Source organism: Osmerus eperlanus, chromosome 5 (genome assembly GCF_963692335.1).
Source record: "Osmerus eperlanus chromosome 5, fOsmEpe2.1, whole genome shotgun sequence".
Lineage (NCBI taxonomy): Eukaryota > Metazoa > Chordata > Actinopteri > Osmeriformes > Osmeridae > Osmerus > Osmerus eperlanus.
Window position 1 is genome coordinate 4,511,906 of NC_085022.1, and position 26,546 is coordinate 4,538,451.

The 26,546-nt window shown below is 40.3% G+C and overlaps 4 protein-coding genes across 10 annotated transcripts; 3 read left to right on the plus strand and 1 right to left on the minus strand.

Annotated features, from left to right (window-relative positions):
- Positions 1–249: 249 nt before the first annotated feature.
- Positions 250–10,611, minus strand: LOC134020926 (L-fucose kinase). 3 transcript variants are annotated; one of them, XM_062461273.1, is made up of 24 exons: positions 10,315–10,611; positions 9,984–10,097; positions 9,401–9,552; positions 9,094–9,144; positions 8,827–8,952; positions 8,356–8,428; positions 7,907–8,004; positions 7,711–7,791; positions 7,434–7,553; positions 7,058–7,229; positions 6,842–6,948; positions 6,413–6,514; positions 5,786–5,956; positions 5,504–5,577; positions 4,934–5,289; positions 4,484–4,700; positions 3,572–3,738; positions 3,026–3,253; positions 2,620–2,763; positions 2,214–2,333; positions 1,890–2,077; positions 1,224–1,323; positions 806–1,029; positions 250–532 (listed from the first exon to the last, which is right to left on the minus strand). In XM_062461273.1, the coding sequence occupies exons 2-24, from the start codon at positions 10,063–10,065 to the stop codon at positions 461–463; spliced, it is 3,225 nt and encodes a 1,074-aa protein (XP_062317257.1). In that variant the 5' UTR covers positions 10,066–10,097; positions 10,315–10,611; the 3' UTR covers positions 250–460. The 3 variants fall into 3 exon arrangements, with proteins under 3 accessions (XP_062317257.1, XP_062317256.1, XP_062317258.1); XM_062461272.1 differs by lacking the exon at positions 10,315–10,611 and having other exon boundaries at positions 9,984–10,225; XM_062461274.1 differs by lacking the exons at positions 8,356–8,428; positions 9,984–10,097; positions 10,315–10,611 and having other exon boundaries at positions 9,401–9,490.
- A 264-nt stretch (positions 10,612–10,875) lies between these two features.
- skic8 (SKI8 subunit of superkiller complex) lies at positions 10,876–15,521 on the plus strand. Of its 4 annotated transcripts, none has more exons than XM_062461280.1 (11): positions 10,876–11,020; positions 11,890–11,944; positions 12,041–12,068; positions 12,274–12,379; positions 12,625–12,797; positions 13,399–13,547; positions 14,018–14,111; positions 14,419–14,512; positions 14,641–14,733; positions 14,993–15,071; positions 15,286–15,521. In XM_062461280.1, exons 2-11 carry the CDS (start codon positions 11,933–11,935, stop codon positions 15,373–15,375), a joined length of 918 nt encoding a protein of 305 aa, XP_062317264.1. In that variant the 5' UTR covers positions 10,876–11,020; positions 11,890–11,932; the 3' UTR covers positions 15,376–15,521. The 4 variants fall into 4 exon arrangements, with proteins under 4 accessions (XP_062317264.1, XP_062317265.1, XP_062317266.1 ...); XM_062461281.1 differs by having other exon boundaries at positions 10,894–10,995; XM_062461282.1 differs by lacking the exon at positions 10,876–11,020 and adding an exon at positions 11,047–11,238 and having other exon boundaries at positions 11,889–11,944.
- A 1,755-nt stretch (positions 15,522–17,276) lies between these two features.
- Positions 17,277–20,470, plus strand: ifitm5 (interferon induced transmembrane protein 5). Its single transcript, XM_062461284.1, has 2 exons — positions 17,277–17,582; positions 18,553–20,470. The coding sequence occupies exons 1-2, from the start codon at positions 17,376–17,378 to the stop codon at positions 18,772–18,774; spliced, it is 429 nt and encodes a 142-aa protein (XP_062317268.1). The 5' UTR covers positions 17,277–17,375; the 3' UTR covers positions 18,775–20,470.
- Positions 20,471–21,408: 938 nt separating this feature from the next.
- LOC134021760 (uncharacterized oxidoreductase YjmC-like) lies at positions 21,409–26,325 on the plus strand. 2 transcript variants are annotated; one of them, XM_062462866.1, is made up of 11 exons: positions 21,409–21,630; positions 22,323–22,471; positions 22,716–22,904; positions 23,222–23,283; positions 23,421–23,474; positions 23,791–23,889; positions 24,394–24,529; positions 24,795–24,913; positions 25,190–25,285; positions 25,656–25,766; positions 25,994–26,325. In XM_062462866.1, the coding sequence occupies exons 2-11, from the start codon at positions 22,369–22,371 to the stop codon at positions 26,060–26,062; spliced, it is 1,038 nt and encodes a 345-aa protein (XP_062318850.1). In that variant the 5' UTR covers positions 21,409–21,630; positions 22,323–22,368; the 3' UTR covers positions 26,063–26,325. The 2 variants fall into 2 exon arrangements, with proteins under 2 accessions (XP_062318850.1, XP_062318849.1); XM_062462865.1 differs by having other exon boundaries at positions 21,409–21,620.
- Positions 26,326–26,546: the final 221 nt, after the last annotated feature.

Below are 26,546 nucleotides of genomic sequence, written 5' to 3' on the forward strand. Positions count from 1 at the left end.
ATTTACATTTATTCATCTAGCAGACGCTTTTATCCAAAGCGACTTCCAAGAGAGAGCTTTACAAAAAAACGCATAGGTCAATGATCATAAACAGCGAGATAGCCCCAAAACATTGTGGGTAGCCAAAACATGAAGCATACATTGTGAAAAGCAAATAAGTGGCAATGGGAAGAAACATCAAGAAACAATTAGAATGAGGAGCCTTAAACATAAGAACCAACTGTTTGTATTAGCCCAACCTAGATGTGTCACTGGGAGCAATTATTCCTCCTAAAATGATGCCTCTGTTAAATTACAAAAAAAAAATGAAGTACAAGAGTTATGTTTTTTAGTGCTTTCAAATTAGACTTGTATCCCATAGAAAACCAGTACTTGGTTACAATTGGCTGTAAAAGTAGTCCCTTGTGGGGTACCTATTAGAATTCCTCCTTCAGTGAGATAGTAAGTTGGTGTCTTGGTTTCAGCACGGCTTCAGCAGTGATATCCCATCCATGTCCAGCTCTACTGAGTGGACACTAAAGTCTCCAAGACCCTGTGACACAGTAGTCTGTCAGCACAATTGTCTGAAAAAAGACTAATCAACTTATAGATGAATACTATCTTATCAGGGCTATTGCTGCTGCTTAACAAAATTAATGTCCCTGACATATCAAACAAAAATTGTATTATAAATGTGTATCACTGACAGATGAACAATTAGGTATTTCGAGTAATTATCTTTAGATCACTTTCCTACCCATAAAATGATTGTTATAATTTACTATGCAACATACAATTTTTTTCCCCACTTTTAGTTTCTACTCACTGGGGTATTGTTGAGGACCTGTCTCACTCTCTCGCCTTGCAGAGGCTGGCGGGTGAGGAGATAGAGGAAGCCCCCTCCGCCCGCCCCTGCTAGGCTCTGCCCCAACACCAAGGGGCGTAAGGCATCCATCATGGTACGAACAGCAACAGGCTCACATCCAGGTGCCATCACCTTCTTCTGCTGCCACGAGCGATCCAGGCACAGCCCCAGTCTGTCTAGAGAGCCTTGTGTGTGAGAGAGTGAGCGAGTCAGACCTTGTACCATTCACGGTTTTACCATTCCTGTTGACATTTAGCATGTACAGGTTGTCAAAAGACAATGTGAATTGGCAGAATACTGCCCAATGTACATTTTCAGAAACAGTGTGAGTAGATGGAAAATTGGACAGTTGGGAATAGAATTTGGCCTCTACACTCACCAGCTGTACATGCACAAGCACACTCTTCAGCATTGTCCACCAACTGCTCAGCATTCTTCACTATCATGGGCAGGCGACTGTACCAGCTCCGCACCACGTCCTGCCAAACAACAAACGCCATTTTCACAACACTGAAAATTGAGCTATCTTGCCTCATTTCCGTTACACCATCCAAAGAACTTAAAATGAAAGGAAAAACCTGTGTTTGCAAAGCCTCTCAGTTAGTGTGCATTACTGTGGTTATGGGAATTTCCTGTTTTTACAGATGCACCAGGGAAAAAGACAAGGGGAGAGGAGAAGAAGCCGTTGTTATGCACACAGGGCTCCCAGTCTAGGAATGATACCTGCACAATCACACCATTGGGGGTATTAAGCGCTTGCCTAAAATGTATTTTGTTAAATGTGTTGTAAATGTGTTCTGTTGCAAAAGTTTTTACTTTAAAGCACTGTTCTTTTCAGGCTTGAGTTATTAGGGTTGACTCCTTGATGTGACAGATATGTGTTATCATATGCAGAAGCATTGCTTCCTCCACTGTCCAAAGTAAAGAGAAAGTTGTATGAGAAATGGGAAGCAAACTTTTTACAGATACTTCTGTTTAGTAAGTATTCTACTAGTCTGATATAGAGTCCAGATATTGACTTTGAGACTAAATGGGATTGGTTTACCTGCAGCAGGTTTCTTGCTAACCGTGTTTTGCCTGTGTAAACCAATAGGAGATGTTGGTTTAGCAAAACCAGGAAGTCCTGGGAGACAGGAAGACGCTCTACTTCCACACGGAGTGGCAGGCATGCTTTGGAGCGCGCCAACTTAACTCCTCCTACTAAACCTCCAACTTGGTCTTGCCAGCCACCACCTGAGACAAGATGGAGAGGCAAGAGAATAAAAGGGAGAGTTATGTTGTTAAGAGAGACAATATTCTGGATATTCATCCATCCAGTAAACAGGAGTGTGTGTCTCTCTAGTGTGTAGAGGTCAGTATACTTTCAGACCTGTGGTTAGCATCTGCTCCAGGTGCAGCACAGCGTGAATGAGGGAGTCTGTGTCGTATGTGCGAGCAGTGCATCTATACACTGCTGCAAACACCGCCCCCGCCAGGATACTACTGGTACCTACAAGAGAGGAGAACAGCAGTGAACTTTTTTTTCTTTACCTTGGTGTAGCTTTATTACAATATATATATTTTTTTACAACTGGTTACATATACATTCTTACAGTATATTGTTATGATAGAGAGAAAAAAGCCCAGCACATATTTTGGACACTTTATGACTTTGTAGAAGAAATCTACACATGCCACGATTTTTCATACTGCCACAATGTGGCATAGTGTCTCTGAAAATCATAAAATACCTGACATACTTGCAAGAAAGCCAGAAGACAAAGTGCCAGTCTTACCTAGACCTGATCCGTGAGGCAGCAGGGACCAGCTGTGGACCTCCACCCCCCCACCCCAGCGCTGTAGTAGCTGCTCTTGCAAGGACTGGGGGGATGGGAAGGTGACCAGGCCACTGCACACACACACTGACTTTAGCAGGGCACCTGGGAAACACCACATGTCCCAATGCAGGGCACATGCACACACAAACAATATGAGTTGACCACAGACCAATCATTGGCACCTGCCATTAGATATTTACCATCACACCTCGACTTTACTTTAAACACATTTCATTCATATTCAATGCATGAACCAATCTACCATACATGACATAGATTCATATCTTGGTGTGATCGTTTATGTGTCATATGGTTAGGCTGTTAGTGTGACGCCTTCATCCACGGCTGGTAATCAGAATCTCACCAGGCGCATTAGGTTGGCAGTGGTCCTTTAAATCCTCCAGATTCTCGCAAACAATCTCCCTTGCAACCCCACAGTCCTGCCCTCCGCTGGAGCTGACCAGTACCAAGCGGGGCTCTTTGATGCGACGGGCCCTGGCACCAATGGGACGTTTCCCATCAACCTTCACAGCCACGTTCACCACAGAACCGCCATGCTCGAAGGCTATGGGTGGAGTATCGCTCCATCCACCTGTGGGAACACGGCAGTACATGGAAAAGTATGCAAATATGTCATTGGTATAAGAAAGGGCTACCAAAAAAACTGCATAATGATCAGCTAAATGACAGTAATAATCAAAATATACATTTCAACATACTGCTCATTGGGCCCTTTAATTTAACAGGAAATGAGCAGAGTTTGTACATTGTACACTTTTAGCCACACTGTGGTTGCAGGTTTGTTTTGACAAAAAATGTAGACTATAAAGATTAGGAAGGTAAGTAGTGTAGAGCTACTGGAAGAAGTGGAGAGGGGGGAAGACTTCAAAGGGAATTATCATTGACTTACCCGCAAGGTCCAATCTGGCAGGACACTCCACTTCCAGCCACTCCCCAATGGGTGGCGCCTCTCCATGACCAATGGATACAAATTTCTGGGCTGACTTCACAGCTTGCCTTAAAAGTATCTGTCCTGCTCCCTCATAGTGGCGTGCAGCTCGTACCAGCAGGTCAGGCCTGTAAGGGGCAGTCAACACTACTTACAGAAGTTGATGGATTCAATAGTAATAAATAGCAGTTAGCAATAGTTCTACAGGTGTAACTTCAGGAAATTGTTGTATCCATTAATAATTATTCCTTAATTATGATCTGTACCATTTATAAACAAACTATGAGTTGAAAATGCCAGGGTGCTTAAAGGAGATACAACGACAACAAGAATGATGTTGATTATTCCCCTTCCCGTTTGTGTGAATTGCAAGTTGACCATGCAACCACCATTTGGCACATAGTAGCATGTACTGTAGTAAAACGGATCTGACAAACTGTTGATTAGCAAAACCCCTGTCATAGAACCACAAAATACGTGTACCTGATTCAAATAAAACATATATCTTTCTGAACCCAGATCGCACAATTCAGAGCAAAACAAACTAATCCAAAGGAATTCCTACTACAAGTCATTCCATATCACTCATGTTTGGTGCAGATCTGGGGTAAGCTCTTTTTGTTTTTTTTAACAACTTCTCTATTGTGTGGTTCATCAATGACGTGATCAGGCCAGTACCAAGCCACCCACGCAAGACATGAATAAGCACCGTTGTACTGGCCTCTGTTGGTTGGCTGTGACCCGAGCAGAGGTTGACGTGCAACCTGTCACAACAACAACACTGACAATCTTTATGGTATCATCCTGTATGTCGCTGGTGGACACACCTCTATACTCCGCCCTCCTACTAATTCCAATAACCCCATCCCTGACCTGCTCAGCCAGTTACATCTCTCGGTGGCCAGGGCCCGGACACCAGCTGTCAAATCTCCTTGTTCCAGGAGGGAGAAGGCAGAACCCCAGGCAGGGTTAGCAGCTGGCCCACTCCTCAGACCCCCCCTGCCCTCCCCGGCCAGACAGCCTAGCACATCCGCTATATTGGCCAGGCACCTGGAAGCCACTCCCAAGTTCCCTGTACTGCTCGCTGCAACTGAAGAGAAAGAAAGGAAATGGACATGGAAAGCATCAGTAGTATTAATGTGTAGCATGTATCACAGTTCTTTGTGCGCTTGTTTTTTATGTATATTCCATTATAAGTCTATGTTGAATGCTGCCTGGGCACTATAGAGCAAATAATTTCTCAAAGCCATTAGAGCTCAGATGCCTTTAACAGAGACTATAAAGGTAATGTTAGGAAACGATTTGTCTGATAACCCCACTTACTGGCATCAAGTGTGCTCAGCAGCTCCCCCTGTTGGCCTCCCAGCACCATAGCCCTGAAGCTAGGCAGCAGACTGCAGTCGCTACGGCCCTTCAGCATGTCAGTCACCCTCCTCCTGCCCGCCAGAAAAAACAACTGCTCCCTCCAGCCTAGCTCTGCTTCCTGGTCGGTCAGGGACAGCACCTCCTTGAGAGACAGCTTCCACGCTGTCCTCCATTGCTCTAGTGACCCCAGGCCACCCAGCAGCCAGCAGGCACCCCCCTCCAGGTCCACAGCGCCCCCTTTGGGTTGGAAGACTGGGAACAGACGAGCTTCCAGCAGGGAGCGATGGTCACCGGACATCCATAGCTCCTCCGGTCTGAGGAGAAATAGTCAATTCTACCAGCGGATATAATTTTCAAAGATTGTGCAAGAGGCAAGTGCCTTGCCCAAGGACACAATGTCATTTGGCACTGCCGGGAATCGAACTGGCAACCTTCAGATTACTAGCCCGATTCCCTAACCGCTCAGCCACCTGACTCCCTCGTAGTATTACAAGATCATAATCCCTGGCGGGGAGGAATTAGTCTTACTGTATCCCAGTGCGATGGAAGAAGTGGCTCCACTGTTGGTTGAGGAAAGAGGCCGTGCTGTCCTCAGAGGATAACTGGGGAAGGCATGGGCGTGAGAGGGATGGACAGATTGAGAAAAAGGATGGGCCAAAACACACCATCAAAGAAAACATTTCAAAATGTGCTTTCCATTCTATTGATTCCAGGTGTTAAAGGTTACAGGCATCTTTTCGCGAGGCATCTTGTGAGGCATCTTGTTGTGAGGTGTGTTGCAGAGGAAAATGACTAAACAAAAACGCTAACCTCCAGGTCATCTTGAGCCCCAAGCACAGTGTAAACAGTGAGCTTTAACTCTCCCAGCTTTATGTGGTGTCCCTGAATGATGATGTCACTGTTTAGGACGAGATGACGGGCTTGCGATGAAGTCACCTTGAGGCCTGATAGTAAACATCCAGATTGGACTTCAATTGGGCCCTGTGGAGCACATATATAGTGGTATAGGAACTTTATTTAGTGAGGTTGAAAAATGTAATTCCTGCAGTTAGGGTTAATTTGTGTAGTCAATGGTTGTTATGGGATGCAGGATACAATACAATTTTAATACAAAAGATTTAACAATGTGTACAAAAGAGAGTCCTTAGGCCTCCAAGTTTAAGGTCAGCTATAAAGGAGGCTGGAATCATATTTCCCCCTAGTGAGCATCTGAAGCAATGTGGGTCAAATGTTCCTGAGTTTTGAAGACAGCTCAAATATTCCACTAGTAAGTGTACTTTATTTTAGTTAGCAGTATGGTTTGGTTTCTAATCAACCGAGCTTTGCAGGATTATGTTTGCTTGTGCTTGTGGCAAATCACCACCCTACATAAGAAAGAGTTGAAGTGTTAGAAGATATAAAATTAAAACATGTCCAAATGTAGGTGTGCTGCCCTACCTGTAGGTGACAGTGCTGGATCACTGCCCTGGATGCTAAACTGACATCCCCCTCTAGTACACAGTTGATCACCCTGCCGCCCTGACTCACACACTGGCCATTCTGGACAATAGGGAGTGGAAAGGAAATAATCAATGAACATACACACATACACTTTCAATTTACATTTGAAACATTACATTTATTTTCAATAAACATACAAAAAATACCCGCTCCTTCAATTTATGTTCCTAGGCAGGCCACCTTCATCCTGCTGAATGCTTTTATGGCTGTGACATCATTGATTAAGTCTCTATTCTACTATTCTAAAATCAACTCATGCATCTCTAACCCATGCTAACTCTTCTCTATCTATATCTCTTCTCTCCTAAACTAGATAGATAACTTTATAACTAACAATGCGACTTTACTAACAATGAGAACGTTTACCTCTATGTGTGAAAGGGTGTCTCTCACTGTCCCCGCCTTTGTCAGGCGATCTATATGCGCTCGTCCTGACATGGTCAGGTAGTCATAGCAACCTCCTGGAACATAAACTGAAAACAATGCCATCCATAACAAATTCATCACACATTAAAACACAACTCCCATGAAGTATGGATACATTTATATAAGGATAGAGTGAAGGAAAAACTATATATGTACCCATTGTAAGAGGGATTCCCCTCAGTATCTTCCACAGTACAGCTCTTGCGCTTGTCACCGCTGCCCCCTGTGGCCCCAGGGGGGAACTGCAGCCAAGCCTTTCTCCATTTATAAAGTCTGACTCTGTCAGGTTTGAGCACAGACACATCAACACATCCAAGAAGAGTGAGATCTAGGGGTGTGGCAAGAAGAGGCAAAACATCAACGTCGGGTTATTTTGTGAATAATACACAGAAGTACGAAAGTTCAAGAAGACAGAAAGGAAAGCATGGGTATCTTTAAGACGTATTTCACTTTCATACTACCTTTTTCTTTATCTACATTTTTCATCTACAAATACAATTCTATGGTACGTTTTCAAGAGCAGCTATACTACCTGAAGGGGTGGAGCACCAGAATCCATGCCCATGTAGGTGCACCCGTCCAGGGGAGGGGTCACGTAAGTCTGCAACAGTCGCTCGGACACATCCTTGCTGAAGAAAATTGGCCCCGAAACCTATGGTTTTGTGTAAATTGTTGAATCCATTTCAAATGTGTTTAACAACAATACATAATGTGGAAAAGGTGAAGGGGTCTGAACCTTCCAAAGGTACCGTATAACTGGAGACCTTCGCCACATACTGTACCAGCACATGATGGGAGTAAACACCTACCAGAGGCACCTTTCCATCGGGTTGGGTGGCTTGGTGAATTCTGTCTTTTGTTCCTCTGTAGATGATATCACACACTCGACCCTGTGAATAAAATAGCAGTCCATCATGTAATTTTTTCGCAGCCTTTTTAATGCTGTAATAACCATAGGACTTCTATTTAACCAAGTTATTTTGTACAATTGTACAAATGTCCTACCTGTTCATCAGCAAGGTAGACTCCATGGTTGGAGGCATAAGAAACATCTCCAGGAAGCGCTAACACTCTAACACCGGTAAAATCATCCCATGTCATCACTGAGAAGGAAGGAAAACATAATTACTATGTCATAACAATTAAGATACAAGAGTACTGTACTTTTTGCACTACTTGTTTAATCGGTTGCACTTGTTTGTCCTATTGCATATGTTTGCACGTGCACTTGCACTAGAAGTTGGAAGGTCTTATTTAGTTCTATGTAGTTCAGAAATGCACGTAGTTTTGTGTATTTCTGGGCTGTTTTATATAGCGCCATATGTGTTGTTTCGTTCATTCATTGTGTACTGTACCATGTATACAACAATAAACAACAATAAAACGACAATAAAAGCCACTTGACTTACAGAAAAAGCATGATAAATAATAAGTAAACACTAAGAAGATCTAACCATGGGCAGTAGGAATGGTCAGGATCATATCTGTGCTGCAAACCCAAACACCCGCAGGAGAACCAGGACATACCTACATGTGGAAGTAAAGAAACACAGACATAAGAACAAACATAAGTTTGAGCAACAAAAAACATTTCTCAATTGCAGGAACCTGAGTCATGTCCCCAGTAACAACTTAAACACAACATATAATAGCTACGAAAATAAAAAATTGAAGTAAGATGTGAAGTACTGATATGATGTTGAAATGTTTTAATAAACTTAAATATCCAATTTGACAGAGGAGGCATGTGATACTTAATGTGCTGAACAAGAAATCTGCTTCAGTGGTTTTGCATATCCAAGTTTATTAAACAAGTAGTTACGCTAAAATAAAGGGCTGGTCTGGATTCTAGTCTTTGTGAATAAACTAGTTTGAGGAAATTAATTCCCCTATAGAACTATTCTAAAATTTGGATAATAGCAGACCTGGTTGGAGAGAGTGTCCAGCAACATATCCAAACAGCAGATAGGACCTTGTACAATCTGAGATGTCTTTTCGATAGGCATCCAACATAATGCTCTTCCACAGCTATCGAAGGGAAAGTCCCGCCCCTGCAGACAGACGGAGAGAGAGGAGAGGAGAAGCTAGAAATATTATGGAAAACAGATACTGGACATCCTATGTAGTGTGAAAAACACTTCCTATGAAAAATTCCAGCGTCTGTTCAAGATTCAGTCTCCTGCTGGCCTCACCGTGTGCAGGATGAGAATGTGAGCATCATCAAGTACGTCTGCAGTAACAACCTATGAACAAAGAAATAACTATTAGTTTACTAGAGGATAATTGAACAAACGGTCCCTCAGCTTTGGGTCTCTTGCTAAAATAATCCTAAACACGCATCAAAGCAACAGACTTTTTCTCTCCTCACTAACACTCACAAACTTATGGCTGCCTAAACATTGTTTTTGCACATTTTAAGCATCCCTTCAGAATTCTGTATTTTTGTATGTTGTTTTACTGCTCAATGCAATGTTTGGGGAATTGTGTGATGTCACTCACAGTGTATCCTGCTCTGGCGCTTAGATGTTCAGCAGCCACCAGTAGTGCATTGAATGTAGCCCCTCCACTACCCAGGCGCTGCAGAGGGTCTGACACAGTGAGCAACAATGTCCGTTTTGGAATACATCCACGCTGCTGTCTCAACTCTAGCTCTGAGAAAAACACATACAGATTAGTTCACACGATGTATTTGTAAATGTAAAGATGTTTCCTGTAGCACTAATAATACACATAAACAAACAATCGGGCATTCCTATATATAGCTCATGTTGGCTTTAGAGAATTATTTGTAGATTTTTTTCAATTGTTTATACAACTGATATCTCACATGATTAATCTTATGTATGTAGATTTTTTTTTACAACTATAGGGTTAGACCGCTAGGAAACAGTCGCGAGTAGGCTAAAGTTTCCTGGTTTGAAAAACCAGGAAATCCAGCGATGTTGGACTTCTGAAATTGACAACAAATTACCTAATAATATAAGTTAATTGGTAAATGCGTTGGCCACATATATTTATTTTAGACCTAGGCTACAGTAAGGTGTATTTTTCAGATTGATAATAATATGTAGTATGAGCTCACCTCTTTGAAAAGCATAGACGCTGTCTTTGTGTTGACATGTCAAAACTATTACCGTCCAGCTAAATTCACATCTCTTTGACATGTTGAGGTGTTCTTCTTCTATTATAACATTTGACACTTGTACTGTCTTGTACTTTATCCTATAAAGTATTACCCGATATATACAACGTCCGCGAGTTCTTGAGTTTTTTATTCAACTGTCATCAACCGCAGAGCCATAGAAAAACTTTTTCTATGGCTCTGATCAACCGTCAGGTACATTTCCACTGGTTTCCGGTTTACAGATCATTTCAAAATAGGAGTCCTGATTCTATCAGTACTAAACATTACAACACTTAAAACAAGTAATTCCACCTTTTAAGATAAGGACACATAATATATTCCCATGCATGGAACTTCTACCGTTATACCCACAGGCAGCTACTATGCGGAACGTCAGAGGATGCAGCCTCATAGCTTGTCTACTTGTTACTTGTCAAAAATAATAATAATACATGTCACCGGTATCATCGCAATAATAGGCAACTACTTTTGTAACTCGTTGCAGTTGCAGATGATTTGATTTATTATTTTAGTATCATGAGAAGGTTAACCTGACCGTTATCACTAGTAGTCTACATGGTTTGATGAGTGTTGTTCTCAGGTCTGGCGCTCGCAAAGGCTTACGTTCTTCCGTACGCTCCAATGGTATTTCGATTTATTTCCCTGTACATGCCGGCGGTGTTTGGGAAGACATATCACAATTTAGTAAGATAATCGCACACCAATAGTTTAGCGGACAGCTCCGCAGCCCTGTGGGATTATGAGCCAGTTAGCTCAAACAAATGATTGTGTGTGTGTGTTTGTGTGTTTGTGTACCAGAGTTGAAATACCATTCTCAGCGCCGAAATTTGAAGCTTCTGACGTCATCAGTCAGGCGACACAAGCCCCGACACCTTTACAAAACTGTTTATACATTTTGCGACACAATCTCATCATACGTCTCTTTACTACATTTTACATGCAGTATAAGGTGAAGTATATACATCAAACTAATGGTACGGAGAAATTCTGGCTAGTATATTAATATGCAAATAGATTTGCTTTGAGTTTCATTTAGAAGTAACTGGATTTATTTGCTTAGCCTACCGTTAGTAAAGCTAGCTAGAAGAAGTCAATACAACTCGTTCTAGCTAAGTAGCTAGCTCGCTCTTCACTCACTGCACTGTACGTAGACAACACAAACATTTAAGACTGACCAACAGCAATATAACTGAAACTAGTGGGTAATAGCAACCGTATTAAATCCTAGCATCAGTAGCCTATCTTTATAAAATTCAAAGTGGATGTTTTTCGGGTGACACCATACTCTTCCACTGAAACAACTGAAAACTTGTGCCATTGAAAGAGTTTGGTGTCGCCAATGACACATCCACATTGTAAATAATTTGAAATGTGGAACGATTCCGGTGAAAGATTCATTAGCTCTCAAGCAGGCACGACCAGGCATAGTGAGCGTTTGATTAAACACTTCGCTGCTTTGCGACAGTTATTCGAGTTATTTTGCCATTTAGTTACTTTGCCACAGCTTAGTCCAAAAATGTATGCATTCTGTTGTCCACACTGTCAGAATCAGAAAGGGTTTTATTCGCCATGAAAGTTTGCACAGACAAGGAATTTACTTTGGCAGGAAGGTGCATACATTACACATATAGGAATCTTAAAACTTAAATATGTGGTCTAACTATACTAAAGGTACAAAGTCTAACTAATACTAAGGGGTATTAGTTATATACCCCTTATAGCTTGTTAGCTTATCAAAATAGTCAGTGGAGCCAGAGCCATGTAGAGATGCCATGTCTCTACATGGCTCTGAGGAGAGCTAGTCACATTTCGTGACTGAACCACTTTACCTTTTATTTTTCAGTGTATAGGCTACCTTTACTCAACAACGTCTCGAAAGATCAACAATGAGCACTCAAGTAAGTGATTGTACTGGGGTGTGGCAATATGATAGCTAGGTATCTTTGTGCTTACAATTAGTTATTCATTGCAGCAATGTTTTCTTGTAATTTCAGTACAGCATTCTGTTTAAGCAAGAGCATGGTGAGTAAGAATACCGCAACACCCCAAAACTGTCTTCCTCTAGGTAGCTAGAAAGCTATTTGGAGCTTGGAATATTTAACATGATAAAGGCAGTATTTTTTTCTTCATTGATACATCAAACTAAATAAATGAATAAACATATGTTCATCGAGGTACAAGGATATAAAGATCTGAGTTCCTGCATTCTTTTTTTTCTTTCTGACAGCCCATGATGATGCAATCTGGACTGCTGCTTGGGGTAGAAGTGAAAAAGATGGGTCTGAAACTCTTGTCACAGGCTCTCTGGATGATATGGTGAAAGTCTGGAAATGGTAAATTGTGATTTAGCCAACTGTATTGTCAACGTAATGCAAAGATTGACGATTCATGTGCGATCTTAAGGAAAGCCTAATCTCCCATATATCCACCACCATGACATGTATAGCTTCTTGTTAATGTTGCTTCTCTGTGAATTGAGCAGATAGCATCCAGAAAGTAATGGTTCTTCAAATATTCGAAAAGACAAATCAGTATTATTCAATTAAGTTCTCTTAGCTCTATGTTCATTTACATTCAGGTCAGATGAGAAGCTGGAGTTGCAGTGGAGTTTGGAGGGCCACCAGCTAGGCGTGGTGTCTGTGGACATCAGTCACAATGGAGCGATCGCCGCCTCCAGCTCCCTGGATGCCCACATCCGCCTCTGGGACCTGGAGTCTGGCAAGCAGATCAAGTCTATGGATGCTGGTCCAGGTAAAATCCCCACTAAAGCACTTCCCCTTAATCGTTTATGTATTTTTTAAACCAGTGAAGACATGGGGTGGTTAATTTAAAATGGAATACGATCATTCCTAAATTCAGACATCGAGCTGTCAGGCAACAGAGACCAGGGTTTGTGCTTTAAAGTTATTTTTGCAAGTAAGATTAGCACACAATTCGTGTAACATTTTTATGTGACCGAGAGCATTGGAGAGAATAAAGAGAACACCTTTGGCTGGGCTCAAAGAAACCACTACTGTCATCAGCTCAACCACTTTCAGTTTGCAATGTGTAGCATTGGTCAACCTGTGATTTTTTTAATGCTTTTATGCTGCGTGTTCGAAAGAGTTCTACAGTGATGGAGACCTAAAAACATTGCATGTGGTAGTTTCTGTTTAAATTGGAGGGAAAGTTGTTGGAATTACTGTATCTGGAGTTTGGTTTGGGACAGTTATCTGGCTATTTAGCTCCATATTTAATAACAACTGGATCAACCACAAACTTGTTAGAACATTATATTACTTAGGCTTTTTTTCCTCAGTGACTTCCATATTTGTATTGAAAGGTTTATGGTTGTATGTTTTTGCTATTACAGTTGATGCTTGGACAGTGGCCTTCTCTCCAGACTCCAAATACATCGCCACAGGCAGCCATCTTGGAAAAGTCAACATATTTGGGGTGGAAAGCGGCAAGAAAGAGTATTCCTTGGATACCAGAGGGAAATTCATTCTTAGTATAGCATATGTAAGATGACGTCAAGTCCCCCCCATTTTTTCACATTTGCATATTGCATATTTTGATGAAACATCGATCCCCAAATGAAATAGTTATTGTCTGACAATGGGTATGGCAAACCATCGCAACCAGTCCTGAGTAGCTGCTCGGTTGATATTTGGAAATAAGCCTCTATGCTTGTTTCCAAGCTGGATTTAGTGTTTGAGACCTGGTCTATTAGAGTTTTTACAATCTTTACATCCGGCTGAATACCTTAAATTATCTAATGAAGGCATTGCAGTAAGGCTTAAAATGATTGTGGTCATGGTTGAGAAATATGGTTATGCACGTAGAGATATAACACTCTTTAAAATGACAAAATGAAGTGTATGTGACTACAACAAAAAATATTTGGTTGTACAGTTCCCTAGACAAGTGGGAGTATGGGCGATCAAAAGCTTTGACTTCCAAGTTAGACTAAATCCCAGTTTCTTTTTTAGAGTCCAGATGGAAAGTACTTGGCCAGTGGAGCTATAGATGGAATCATCAATATCTTTGACATTGCCACTGGAAAACTTCTGCATACACTGGAAGGTATGTTCATTTTGACATGTAGACTGCATTACAATTACAAGTAGAGAAGGATACTGCATTGTATGCTCATAAATTCTTTAGTCATTGAACATTCGTTTTAATTGTGTGCCTCCACTATAAATATAAGACCTTTTGACATTGTCAGCTTCAATCTCATTACCTGTCAGCTTCAATCTCATTACCTGTCCTGTTTCTTTAGATAAGATGTGATTTTACTAGCTGTGCGTTCTCAGTTACTGTATTGTGTTAACACGCAGCTGGGCTTGATGTCTTGACACCTGGTCTGCCTCCTTCACAATCTCTCCAGGTCATGCCATGCCTATAAGATCACTGACATTCTCCCCAGACTCCCAGCTCTTGGTAACTGCTTCAGATGACGGCTACATTAAGATTTATGATGTGTAAGTACAAATTTAGATTTTAAAACCTTAGCTTAATTGTAAATATATTTTTTCACATACAAATGCCTTAAATTTATTAGGGGCAAAGGATTAAGTTACTGAAATTATCAACATTTATTTTTTTACAGGCAACATGCTAATTTGGCAGCTACTCTAAGCGGCCACGCATCCTGGGTACTTAGTGTCGCTTTCTCGCCAGATGACACGCATTTTGTGTCCAGGTAATACACATTATGGCTACATTAAAATACACATTTGAAATGGCCAATTAAAGTATCCATATGCCCATACCTTTATTAACCCCCCACAAAAACACTGTTGAGATGATTTGTCTGTTATAGAGATAAGTCTGTTGACATTACACAAGTATTTAATTTGGTTTGCATTACAAATAATGTTTCTGTAATACTGCATGAACCTAATTTGTTATGTCTGATGCTGATAGTTTTAGTTTTTGTGCTTTTTCTCTTTCCTCCTCAGTTCTTCAGACAAAAGTGTCAAAGTTTGGGATGCAAGCTCAAGAGCATGTGTTAACACATTCTTTGACCATCAGGACCAGGTGAGAAATTTCATGCTCACTATATCTCTGTTCAAAATCTTTTTTTTTTTTAAATTGTTTCTTCATAATATTGGTTCATATTGTTTACAGGAATGCAAATTAAGAAATAAAACCTACCCCCCATGATCGAATATTAATTCAATTTGTTTTTTGATACACAAAATAGGTTCAGTGCGGTGTTAAGACCCATCATTCATATGTTTTCCCCCTTCAGGTTTGGAGTGTGAAATACAACGCCACTGGATCCAAGATTGTATCTGCAGGCGATGACCGTGCCATCCACGTGTACGACTGTCCAATGTGATCATCTCCATGACGATTCCAACCTTTAGCGGGAGACAGATTAAGCAATCATCTTTCTAGGGTGACCAGGTTGTAAACTCAATAGATTTTTTTATTTTGCAAGGCATGACCTAACTGTAACTATTAAAGAAAGGGTTTTCTTTTGTACTTTTTGAATGGTTGTTCCATCGTTGTAGACAGACAGCGAATGAGTTGTCATTGATTTAATCTAAAAGTCAAAAGTCAGATGTAGAAGAAAACGTTAGGTTACTTACTGTACGTTGCTGTACCCTTATTCTCTGAGCCGTGTGTAGGGAATCTGACGATGGGAAACGCCTCAGACAGGACTGACCACAGTGCCACCCATGACACCACGTCAGACGTGATGGTCTGTTCATGTCCTTAACTCCGCTTGGTATCTCACTATGGGAAAGGAAAGAAGGAAACACGTATTGCAGATATGTTTACCGAAGCTCATTATGACAGATGTGGTCCACCAAAAATTCAGTTAAATGATGCTGTAAAGTGGAATTGAAAATTAGTTTTAAGTTCATCACAGCACAGAAGAATGTGTTGTTTACTACCCATCCAAATTCGAATGGTAAAAAAACACAGACCACCAAAACACAGGTCCACCAAAAATTTAGTTAAATGATGCTGTAAAGTGGAATTGAAAATTAGTTTTAAGTTCATCACAGCACAGAAGAATGTGTTGTTTACTACCCATCCAAATTCGAATGGTAAAAAAACAGACAAGTATTAAATTAAATTAGGCTTTGAAATTGTGAGAAAATCAGCAGTCTTCTCTGCTTGAGACTGGGGGGACGTGTCGCCTGAAGGAGCTGAAGCTCCGCCCCCTCAACTTTATTTAATTTAGCAACAACAGCAACACTAGCTAAATCAATTGCAGATATCAGAACAACCATACCTGCAGTCTCTGAGTGTTTTATGTGTTTTAATTACTTTGTCTTTGCATCGTACCAGCTGAGTAACAGAATGCAACCGTCTGTGATCTGACATAGATAGATGGCTGTAACGTAGATAGGTTGGGTTTTGCACCGCCTATACAAAACCTGAGCTGAAAACGGGTGAGAAACTGTTCACTGGTCTAACTCCACATTTCAGTGCGACAAAGCTTTGCACATGCTTTCAGCAACGAATATCACAAGTATATAATGTACTGAGAAGCAAATCATGGAATTTGCTTTACAGCATCTTTAAGAAAAAAATGACACTGAACACCATATGTGCCAGAGATGGCACAGTGACATCCAGTTGGTAAAGTCTCCCTAAATGTGCAGTTTCCCAACATCCTGCACAAATGTCCTGGACAGAAACACCCTTAGTTAGTTCCTGAGAATGCTAGAAATAGCCCTGAAGCTCAACGAATGTCCTAAACCCCTGCTATAGAGAGGGAGTCAGGATTGAGGAAAAAACTGAACAGCAAAGTACAAGAATCCCTGAAGAAAAACCTTTGAGGACTACAACTCTTAAGACTCTAAATCAGGACAATGCAGGAGTAGTGTTGGTTCCTGTTGTAAAAGCATATGTTTACATATATTTAACCACACTGTATTACTGGTATACGTTATTGTAAGGAAAACAGTTATTGTTCAAACTCATTGACAAAGAAAAGTTTACAAACTTTGATTCACTTTTCACTTTTACAGTGTTTTGAAACACCAACTGAACAGTTTCTTAATGTACAACAGTGCATTTAGTCTGTCTATTTGCATTCCTGTATTCATCTTCCCATCCTTCCAATTACACCCCTCCATGTTCTGCTTGTGTCCCACCCAGTCACTCTCTCCCTCTCTTCATCTCCCACCGCATAATGACAGACCTGAAGAGTCCCTGCCCAATTCATTCTGTGCCAGTTTCCACCCTTTCCATCCTCCACCCTTTTGGGATCATTTAAGACCTTGTTGGTAACATATACACACTTGCACAGTGTGGGTGCAGGAGGTATCACAGCGACGTTCTTTTCTACCAAACTAAGGAGATTTGTGCGAAATACCTAAAATGGACAACCATGCATACAACTATCCATCTGACTGCACCCCGCTTACCAACTGCAACTCTAGTCGTAAGGCTGGAGGGTCTACAGTGGTGAACATGGGGGCAGATGGCAAAAAGCCACCCAGCGACTACCTGGTCTGGTCTTTGTGTAACACTCTTTATGTCAACTTCTGCTGTCTGGGATTCATGGCTCTAATCTACTCTATCAAGGTGAGGTTTGCATGTTTTTAGTTTTCTTTTTCTATGAATGCTAGAATGACTGCGACTATAAAACATACAGCACTACCAAAACGTAAAGCATTACCAAACTTGCCAGATAATTTTTTTTTATGAAATGGAACACATTGTTGAGCAGTAACAATATGGAAGCAGACTGATACTACTAGCAAGCATTGAAACATAATCTCTTACTAAAATCACTGTAAAACACCCTGGTCACACAGGAAATGGGAAATTGTTTGCCCTCTTAGCTACAGAAATCAAATATTAATCTCCTTTAACAATTGTCCAGTATTCTAACCAATAACCTAATCCTAACTAACTTCAAAATGGTATTTTTGAATGCCAAAAGATTTCAACATCATGTGAGACAATACCTTTAACCTGAAAGTGGTGGAAGATGTTTTGGAATGTTCATAACATTTTCTGAATTATATCCATCAGCCTGAATTTATAATATATAAATACAAATCGTACACACCCCTTGTGGTGAAATGGAGTCAGAAGTGCCAATTACAGATGCTAAAGCCAGACTGACTGTTTGGACGTTTAAAAATTATGTAATTGGCATCTTCTTAATACACAAGTGCTCATGGCAAATGAAAGAGTGCATAGGTAATTAAAGAGTGCCTAGTATGTGTGGACCACCCAGTGCAAACATGAACTTCCAAAGGCTCTCACTGGCCATGCATGTGTTGCATTTGATTTTAACCACGTGCAATTAAAAACGATGTGACTATATGAGTAGTAATAACTGACAATTATTAACTGTACTGTATGATATAGTTGTAGCCAATAGATGGAGTATTAGCCTACTGAAATATATTCTACATACAGTAGCCCTATCACCAACTACACAAATTGTTTCACAAATGAAATGTTGCACTTGCAATGATCAATCTCAACCAACTATTTTTTATCTCCTATTTTCTCTCCCTCCACCCATTCATTCTGAGGTCAGGCTAGAGACCAGAAGACCATGGGGAACCTGCAGGCTGCCCAAGAGTGTTCGGACAAGGCCAAATGGTACAACATCCTGGCGGCGGGCTGGAACCTGCTGGTGCCCCTGCTGCTGGTGGTTCTCCTGGTGCTGCTGCTGGTCCACCTGGGCACTTCTCAGGGTTCCTTTGACTTCTTTGGAGAAGATGGCTTTCAGAGTTTTATGAAGCTTTTTAGCAGGTAGACAGGACACAAGATAAGGCATAGAGAAGGTGGACAGCGAGAGTCGGAGTGTCAGAAAGAAAGAGAGGAGTGGAGGAAGGAGGAGAGGAGGTGGAGAATATTTCAACATTGAAATCAAATTGGAGGGTGTGAGAAGGGGGGTGGGGGAGAAGGAGGAGGTTCGAGAGATGATCTCCTTCCTTATTCAAGACAAAACTTAAAAGTAAAAAAAAGTGTTATATTTGTTCTGTTTAATTGTATTAATTTTATTACAACTGCTCTTTGTTCACTTTAATTGTTTTATTACGAGTACAACATACATTTTTATTATAATTTCAGTGTATTACTTTTGTTGACATTGTAGTATTGTTAGACTACACCGTTTTCTGTCAATTCTGGAAAATGTGATGATCAAAAACAATGAACATGTTTCTTTAAGGGTCAGATACTGGGCCATTGCACAGAATGCATTCTGTGTAATAATTTACCAGAAAGATTTCTGAGATTTCTCTGTATTACCTTCCATCAATCATTATTAATGCATGGTTTATTAAAATACCATCAGTTAAAACAGTTTAGTTGTTTAAATTCTATATTGACAGTTTTTGGTTCATGTCCCTCACTTGGCTTAGCATATTTGCTACTTCAATTCCCATACCTGTGTAATCATAAGCAAGCATTCAGAAAGCAAGCAAGTATTTAGCAAATAAAATGCTTGGGATGAGAATGTTTTAGCATATTAAATCAATTTTAGTCCACTGTTAGTGTTGATCCCAAAATACTTTTTCAGATTTTTGTGCCACCATTCATTCACATTTGGATATGCAGACAAAACCTCCACATAGCTGAAGTTAGGATTTCTGTTAGGACTGTTTGACATGATCACTGAAGAGTTCACAGGCATGTGTCTCTTGAAATTTATTTCAGTCACATCTGGGGGTTAATTTGCTGCAGTTCAGTTTTCATCTAAAATAACTAATATGATATATCCTAAACTTACTGTTGGAACTTCTCCATGTTTTTGTCTCACAAACATCTCACAAACGTCCTCTGACCCAGTCCATCCAAATTGTTTAAGAACGTCGAAGCTTCATTATCGGTGTCCTCTCTGATCATCCATATTCAGTCCCTTGTTCTCCCATCCCTTGTGTCTCCCACTTCAGCAATGTACTAGCAAGGCACTAGCAAGGATATATAAATACAAATACAAATAACAGGCCTGCTGGCCAACATTCTATTTTCTCCTTCCTCGTATTGCTTTTCCAGATGTGTGTCTCATGGTGAATTAGAGACTAGAATTCGGACTGCATGGTTTGAAAGCTAAATATAACAACCCCTCCCTTCCGTTTTGGGAACTGCTGCACTGTGTTCTTGTCAGAAAAACTGCTAGCTGGTGCCTGAGAGCAGCAGTGGGTAATATATGCACCTAGCTTCCAGATATACAGACATTATAGGCCCTACGCAAACATTAATACACAAATTAGCAGACCAAGCTTACAAAAACTAGCCGATTGCTACAAAACTATAGTTGCGCACACACACCCATACTACGCATGCTGTAACCATATAGACACACACCACGACCACAGTGTAACCAGCAACTACCCCTTACTGAAGTCTGCAACAACCAATTGGGTCCTAGAAAACAGCTAGTTATATCTCCTGTGGCAATACATCTAACGGTTAAGCATGGATACGAATCTGACTATGGTGCTGAGGCGATCGGGGAAGCTGTCACATGGTGAAGTTGGACTATGTGTGCGTCGCTTGGGATCAAAGCGTCGGCTGAATGAAGAAATGTCAAATGTAAATGTGTGTCACAGTGCCTTTCCTTTTAGGCTACTGTAAAATGAGGTTTGTTTGGTGTCCAAAGTTTGCTTAGTGATTATCTACGTTTGTTAAACTTTAGATCATAACGTTCATGTTTTTCATACTAAAAAGTTATTTTAGTTATAGCCTAAATGCTAGCATGGCCAAAAAGAAAACCTTGATTCTGGGGTTAGAAAGTTAAAGTTTAATGTGCACGACAGAAGATGTGCCGTTGAAGGGGGGATCTGACGCAGGGAATCCTTCTGAATTTCCACCTCCCATATTATTTCTGACTGATTGAATGAATTGTAAGATGACCACCTAACCACCAGGTGGCACATCGTGGGAGTAGGCCTATGTCGTGGAATGGGACCGACAGACCAATACTGTAAATCAAAGAGGGAAATTATCCCAAACCCTGCGCGGTGACCCACAGCACCGCGCAGGGTGCTGTGCTGTGGCTAGGCACACACTGGCTAGGCATTTATAGGAATGTTTAGATATTATGTCATTATAGACATGTCTACATGCCACAGAGCATGATATAGCCTAATACTCAACCGCGAGGATCCACAAAGTGTAATCTAGGTTCATTGCTAATTGTATCATGCAGTACACCTGTATTAAATGAAATGTATTTGTCAAGGTTCTCCACTCAATTATTCAGATGTTTTGTTTTCCTTTGTCACCCGCCTTATAATAACCAACAACATTGTTTAATTGACAGACATCACCAAAACGGGCTGCTTGCCTCATGTTAAGCTAGTCGAATAACCACCAATGGCCAAAGGTAGCCAAGTCACGACAAATATTGATGCAACAAAACAAAGTTTACATAATGCTGTCCTTGTGACAGTGTCATTCGGGAATATACCGATAGCGCGCAGAGTAGGCCTACCAGTCTGTTTTAACAAGGGCCTCTCTATTAACAACCATATAGTCTGGATGTCAGACAGACTGAACTAGATGTTTCCATATAGAACGTGGTGAACGGCATCATAGACCACAACTTCGCGTTTACCTGGGAAAGAAACAGAACACTAGCAAGAACACGATGAGGTAGGCAAGAGTAGGTCACATTTTTATTGTAATGGTAAATTATGCTTCCTGAAAATTATGACTTTGGTGGTTGTTCTTATTCATTTTTACAGCCTGTTTAATGATGTTTAAAACCTACATTTGAACCTATATCTTATTACAAGGTAACTTTGGCATTGTGCTTTGTAACTTTGTGTGGGCTATCCCAAGGTGTGGCATAAGCTTAAACTTAAACACTAAACTGATGTGTACAGATAAAGTTTGTGGAATTTAAGTTGCTAAAATTTCACAATGCTGGTTGATAGACCAATATGTCCACTGCTTACTGGACAAAAAGTTCCATTCTTGTAAGTTTTATGGTACAATATCAAACAGGTAAAAACGTTTTTTTCAATTTTTCCAGGTGTGGAATTTAAATGGTGTGCTGTATTAAGTGAGGAATTTCTCTAGAATATATTAGAGTAGAGTAGCATGTGATTGCTGCCCATTGGGAAATTGCAGAGGCAGGGATAACAATGAGCAAGTTGGGTATGTCGTAGTGGAACTCTTTTATGCGTTCATAAAAATGTTGGTCATAATGACAGTAATATTTTATTATGTATTATTAAGGGTTTAACATGATTATGGAATTTGCTAAAATAGAACAAGAAAGAAACAGTTAGTGTACAAATGTTATCCAGTCTGTCAGATTGTTTATTGATTCCTATGTATGTGACCCTCCAGGTGTCTGATTGCCCAAGCAGAGGTGCTAGCCTTCATTGAGCGGTGTATGTTAGCAGTGGGTTCCAAGCCAAGCCATGCCAGGAGCCTGGCAGAGGTGCTGGTGGAGGGAGACAGGAGGGGACACTACAGCCATGGCCTTAATAGGATGGGTCAGACTGCCATACACTCATGTATCACAAAATACATCCACACAACATCCCAGTTCTGAATAATTTAATTGTTCATTGATGTGGCCATGCCACCTCATGAACAAGCCAAATTGTTTACATTTTCTGAACAATCCAACCAAACATCACCAATCCATGACCCCAAATACAACCAATGAATCAACCACGCTTTCCAGGCTCATATACTTGACTGCTAACATGAATCCTCTATTCTTCATCCATCCAGACATATATGTGAAGGACGTCCAGACAGGGATCTGTGCCAAGGAAGGAGAGCCCGTGGTGGAAAAGGAGACAGTTGCTACAGCCCTTGTGAATGGAAGTAATTTGCTGGGGGCCGTGGTTGGCAACTTCTGCATGGACCTAGCCATCAAGAAGGCCCACAACGTGGGCATTGGATGGGTAGTGGCACATGGCAAGTCCACTGCCATACCTGGTCTAGGGTCGACTTAATGAGGGGAGCGTTCAACTTTGATTGGCCTTTTTGTGGTTAAAAAGAATGTTGATCCTTTTTGTGTGACAAAATCATTAAAAAAAATTATATTCAAGTTTAGTTTTCCTGATATTCCAGAAAATACAAGGATATCTGATTATTCCATTTACACATCTGTTATCGAGGTCTGACTGTTTAAATGTACTAACACCAGACTGGAACAACCATGATACACAAACTGTGAGCTAATTACTGCTTGTAAAACACATAACTTATCTGGAATCTCTTTTTGTTTTCAGGGTCGAACCATTATGGTATTGCTGGCTATTACTCAATGCAAGCACTAAGAGAAAACATGATTGTGAGTGTCATTATCTTTGATTTAAATGAATTAATTTTTTCCAAGCGTCTCAACTGACAATTACTGCATCGAGATTAATGGGTAGTTATTAGTAAGTATTGGCTCAGTCTTATAAAATATCGTCTTGTCCTTCACAGGGCATGTCTTTTACAAATACCTCACCGCTGGTGGTACCTACACGTGCCAAAGAGGTAACAGGAAGGAACATTGCCTTACAACTGGTTTATATCTGTCCCTTTTGTATCATGCAACGTTTACATATGAAAAATGCCTTGATTTTTTATTTCCCACCAATCAAATGGCTTCATGAATGCTTTGGTGCTCTTCACCTCATTTCAATTATACTGTGTATGTGATTTAAGCGATGGCAATGCTGCAAACAGTGCAGATATTATGACACAGATGTTACAGTAAGACGTAAGTGAATAATGCAGTTTTGTGAAGGGACGTTTAGAGTTAATGGTGCTTTGCTCCGCAGTATCTAACTCTTGTACTCTCATTATCTAGCGTACACTAGGCACCAATCCAATCAGTGTTGCAGCGCCAGCCCAAGATGGAGACAGTTTTGTCTTGGACATGGCAACATCTGCAGTTGCACTAGGAAAGGTAAAAGGGGGGAGAAATCCAGGCAATATTGACATGTGACTAAGCCAACAAGACAATACAAGTAGATCTAAAAGGTCTAGAATTCAATGCAGGGATTGTATATGTTTATTATTTATAACCTATTCAAAACGTATTAAGATATGTGTGTGTGTTCATAAAGTTATTAGTCCCCTAATTAACCCCCTAGTAAACTCAATGAATACAATACATCGACATGTTTGGTACACAGCATGCATTTATTTCCTGAAGCCTGTGTTCCATTAGCATTGCTACTCATATAACTGTCACTCTTCCAAGCTTATACTACAATTCAATTTGATGGGTGATGCTGATGGGTTGCACGCAGGAAATGTTTTACAAAAATATCAAACCAAATTCATTGGTCATTGTAATTGGTAATCAATTGATAATGAATTGAGTTATAGATGAGTTTGTTTGTGTGTATCTGTATGTCTGTGCTTGTTTGTGTTTTGTTCATGTGTGTGTATGTATGTGTACCTCCAGATTGAGCTTCATGACAGGCGTGGGGACATCATACCAGAAGGCTGGGGCTGCGATGCCCAGGGCAAGCTGAGTACAGATCCAGGAAAGGTGCTTAATGGAGGAGGACTGGTACCTCTTGGGGGAGGCGAGGCCACAGGTCATACTCTACCCTTCTCTCTGTTTAACCAGTGAATGATACATGTATGTACATTATAGACATTGTCCTACAAACCTGAGCTCAATTTCGAGTGTCATAGCAAAGGCACATTTATTTGATAAATGTGCATAACCAAAATGTATTTGAGAGTGAAATCCATTTTTGAGTAAAGCTGCTGAAACAAAATATAGAAAAAAATATAGGGGTTTAAAGACTATCCAAATAGACTGTATAACTGTTTATTTGGGGTATGATTTTCTCCCAGGTGGTTACAAGGGCTTTGGTCTCGGAATGATGGTTGAGGTATTCTGCGGTATGCTGGCAGGTTCCCAGTACAGCAGATACATTCGCACATGGAAGGGTACTGACCGAGTAGCAGACCTGGTACGTTTCTACAGTCCACCAAGCTGGATCATCATTTGACACCATGGAGTAATTGTGGAGGGAAAGCTTTATTCCTTGTCACACATTGTGTTTGAGGAAAGCATAATAATGTGAATATGAAAGGCAATGCACCCAGAGACACACTAGTCTTCTGTATGTTGATACAATTTAGCAAAAGTTTGATTACTGTTACTTTTCAGTTCACATTGAGTCAGGAAATAGCAAACCAAGTTTGACCCTGGCTGCAGTTCATGTTTTTTTGTAATGTTCCCTAAGGGTCAATGTTTTGTAGCGATAAACCCAGCAAACTTTGCTCCGGGGTTCAACAGCAGACTGTCTGATATGCTTTCCCTGCACCGAACACTGGAGCCAGTGAGTAGGACATACCATATTATATGCCAAATATATTTGTATTTGCAGTTATATGTGATTATTTTTACTTTATTGATATATAAAGATACTGAAAATGGTTGATTAAACTTCATACATTTCTCAGTGAACCAACAATATTGCAGACTTAAAAGCATTTTAATTATATTTAAAAAAAACGAGTTAGACTCATATTTACATTCTTTAAGCCAAGCAAATGTTGGCTTATAATAGTTAGCCAAAATATACATTTATTTTATTTAAACCAAAATGAACTTCTAAGAAAGACAGTTTAACGTTTTTAACACAGTAGAAATAATGCCCCCTGTGAATGTCACTTTATAATGTTATGTGGATGTTTGTTGTGAATAAGGCTGAGCCAGGCATGGTGGTGTTCACCCCAGGGGACCCCGAGAGAATCCACATCAGCAAGTGTGAGGAGCTGGGGGGGATTCCATACCACATTAATGTGGTCAAATTTATGGTACGGACACTCCTCTATTTTCCTCTCCTCACTCTTCTCTTCTCTCTCCTTACTCTACTCGCATTCATTCTGTCATTTTCTCACTTTTTTCTAAGGCAACACTCATCCTATACAACTCCACACCAGCACTGTTTAGATACCTCTCCCTTTACTACACATTCAAGCTTTACATTTCAGTTGCATGTACAAGTAAACTTTACTAACTAAACTGTTTCCTTTTTTTCCAGAATGATTGTGCAAAGAAAATCAGAGTGAAGCCCCTTTTGCCGTGTGATAGGCTGATCTCTGATAGCTAATTATTCAAATGAAACTTGATATCAACATGACCACCAGCTTACAAAACCATGTAAAAAAGTACAGTACACAGTATTTTCTTAGCTATGATTGCTTGACCAAAGTTAGTGTGCTCTACTGATCCATGCAAACATTTATACACTCATAAACTATTTTGTTTATGGACTAATTGCTAATCACATTTTAGCATGAATTTGTGTTTTGTAAAAGGGATATTATTAATTCTAGAGTTTATCTTTTTAAACAGCACAGTTTGGAAATACAGGTTTTTAAATGAAACTTTTGCAATTTCAGAGTGCATGTCATTTTACTGTAAGTGTATTATTGTCAAATAATATATAAACTTAAGTTAACAAATGTTTTATAGTATATGAAGACATACATTAAATTGCTTTTCAAATCATCAAACACTCAGCTATGTTTTATTTCATTTTTACATTTACAGATAGATTATACAGTATATATCCTATAAAAAATACCTATGCG

Excerpts from the sequence above, each read along its gene's own strand:
- LOC134020926 (XM_062461273.1), bottom strand. The coding sequence starts at position 10,065 with ATGTCAAAGAGATGTGAATTTAGCTGGACGGTAATAGTTTTGACATGT. Across the intron at positions 8,429-8,826 it reads TGGACACTCTCTCCAACCAG|GTATGTCCTGGTTCTCCTGC; the intron begins GTCTGCTATTAT and ends TTCCACATGTAG. Across the intron at positions 2,764-3,025 it reads CTGCCAACCTAATGCGCCTG|GTGCCCTGCTAAAGTCAGTG; the intron begins GTGAGATTCTGA and ends GGTGTTTCCCAG.
- skic8 (XM_062461280.1), top strand. Across the intron at positions 14,112-14,418 it reads ACTTCTGCATACACTGGAAG|GTCATGCCATGCCTATAAGA; the intron begins GTATGTTCATTT and ends CAATCTCTCCAG. Across the intron at positions 14,734-14,992 it reads GACACGCATTTTGTGTCCAG|TTCTTCAGACAAAAGTGTCA; the intron begins GTAATACACATT and ends TTTCCTCCTCAG.
- ifitm5 (XM_062461284.1), top strand. The coding sequence starts at position 17,376 with ATGGACAACCATGCATACAACTATCCATCTGACTGCACCCCGCTTACC. Across the intron at positions 17,583-18,552 it reads CTCTAATCTACTCTATCAAG|GCTAGAGACCAGAAGACCAT; the intron begins GTGAGGTTTGCA and ends TTCTGAGGTCAG.
- LOC134021760 (XM_062462865.1), top strand. Across the intron at positions 23,890-24,393 it reads CTGCAGTTGCACTAGGAAAG|ATTGAGCTTCATGACAGGCG; the intron begins GTAAAAGGGGGG and ends GTGTACCTCCAG. Across the intron at positions 25,767-25,993 it reads TTAATGTGGTCAAATTTATG|AATGATTGTGCAAAGAAAAT; the intron begins GTACGGACACTC and ends CTTTTTTTCCAG.